This window comes from Echinops telfairi, unplaced genomic scaffold (genome assembly GCF_000313985.2).
Source record: "Echinops telfairi isolate 266 unplaced genomic scaffold, ASM31398v2 ScPeMD7_29;HRSCAF=101, whole genome shotgun sequence".
Taxonomy (NCBI): domain Eukaryota; kingdom Metazoa; phylum Chordata; class Mammalia; order Afrosoricida; family Tenrecidae; genus Echinops; species Echinops telfairi.
Window position 1 is genome coordinate 6,406,005 of NW_022103926.1, and position 1,237 is coordinate 6,407,241.

The following is a 1,237-nucleotide window of genomic DNA, read 5'->3' on the forward strand; positions in this document are numbered from 1 at the left end:
GTTGAGGCAGCGGAGCCCCGGCGCGGGCGAGGGCTGGTCCGCCCGGTACAGGTGGCCGTTGTCCCAGAAGCAGCCTGTGAGCAAGCAGCCAGACACTGAGTTGGGCTCCCGGCCCGGGCGAGACCCGTCGCGGCTGGGCGCCACAGGCGGAGCAAGCCCCGCGGGCGTGCCAGCGCGATTGTGTACCCGTGCGCGTGTGTGCCCGTCCGTGGGCATCAGTATGTGCACCGTGTGTGCGCACGTGTGTGTGCGCTGGTGTGCACATCCGTGTGTGTCGGTGCGTATCGGCGTGAACATCAGCACATCCGTCTGTGTGGGGGGCAGTGGCAGTGTGTGTGTTGGGGTGTGTGCCCGCCAGCTAAGCCCTGCAGAGACTCCAGGGGTTGTAACTCAACTGGCAACCCGGGGCGCCCTTTATGGAGATGGTGGGCCGTCCAGATGTTCAGGTTACATAAACTGCTGTGCCCTCCCTGGGGCGGCCACCTGGGCCAGGTGCCACCGGCTGCACACCCTGCACTCCGGGGTCCCTTCAACTCTGGCGCCAGGATGGGACCCCAAGCCCAGCCCCCCTCAGTCCAAGCAGCCCAGGAAGGGGCTGGGGTGGAGCACAGGGTGCACAGACCCCAGAAAGAACAGGCTGGTGTGCGTGGGGTGAGTGAACCCCCCCTAACTCCCAACGATTTGGGAGCCCCAGGCCAGGAAAGAGGAAGTGGCTCCTTGCCTTTGTTCTGCAGCGCAAAGATGGAGCTGCCAGCCCCTGCCAGGCAGAGCAAAGGGACTGAATCGCTTTTCCTGGGTGAGAGGAAGCAGCAGAGAGCCTGCCCGGCATCGTCCCATCCAAGCCTGGCTGCCGTGGGAAGCGGGGGGTGGTGGTGGGGGGTTCCCCGGTTGGGCTGCGTGAAGTCGCTGCAGACAGGGAAGCTTGTCCATCTCCTTACCTCCCGCTCCGTAAGCTTCTGCCAGCAGCATGTTGCTGACAAGGACCGTGCGCACCCAGGCCAGCAGCATCGTCGCCCGGGCCGCCCTGCAGGTGGATGCACAGCCCGTGTCCCGAGCGCTGGCGGCCGGCGGTGTGCGTCGGCCCAGCCCTGCAGGCGGACCTGCCCGGTGGCTGGCGGCTGGTAAACAGCCTCTCTTTAGAACTGGGAGCTTCCCCAGCCAGCTCACTGCAGCGGCGCCCAGAGGCGCCCTCTGGGTCCTAAGCTCCGTGTCGACCCAGCCCAGCCCAGCGTGTGTG

General features: G+C 66.5%; 1 protein-coding gene across 1 annotated transcript in view; it reads right to left on the minus strand.

Moving 5' to 3' along the window:
• Window positions 1-1,069, minus strand: part of PIK3IP1 (phosphoinositide-3-kinase interacting protein 1) — a 14,232-nt gene extending 13,163 nt beyond the window's left edge. Inside the window, exons 1-2 of the mRNA XM_045289559.1 lie at window positions 939-1,069; window positions 3-74 (exon numbers count right to left, since the gene is read on the minus strand). Coding sequence (XP_045145494.1) covers window positions 3-74; window positions 939-1,008 — 142 coding nt within the window. The 5' untranslated portion in view covers window positions 1,009-1,069. The remainder of the gene's footprint in view (window positions 1-2; window positions 75-938) is intronic.
• Between the last annotated feature and the right edge of the window lie 168 nt (window positions 1,070-1,237).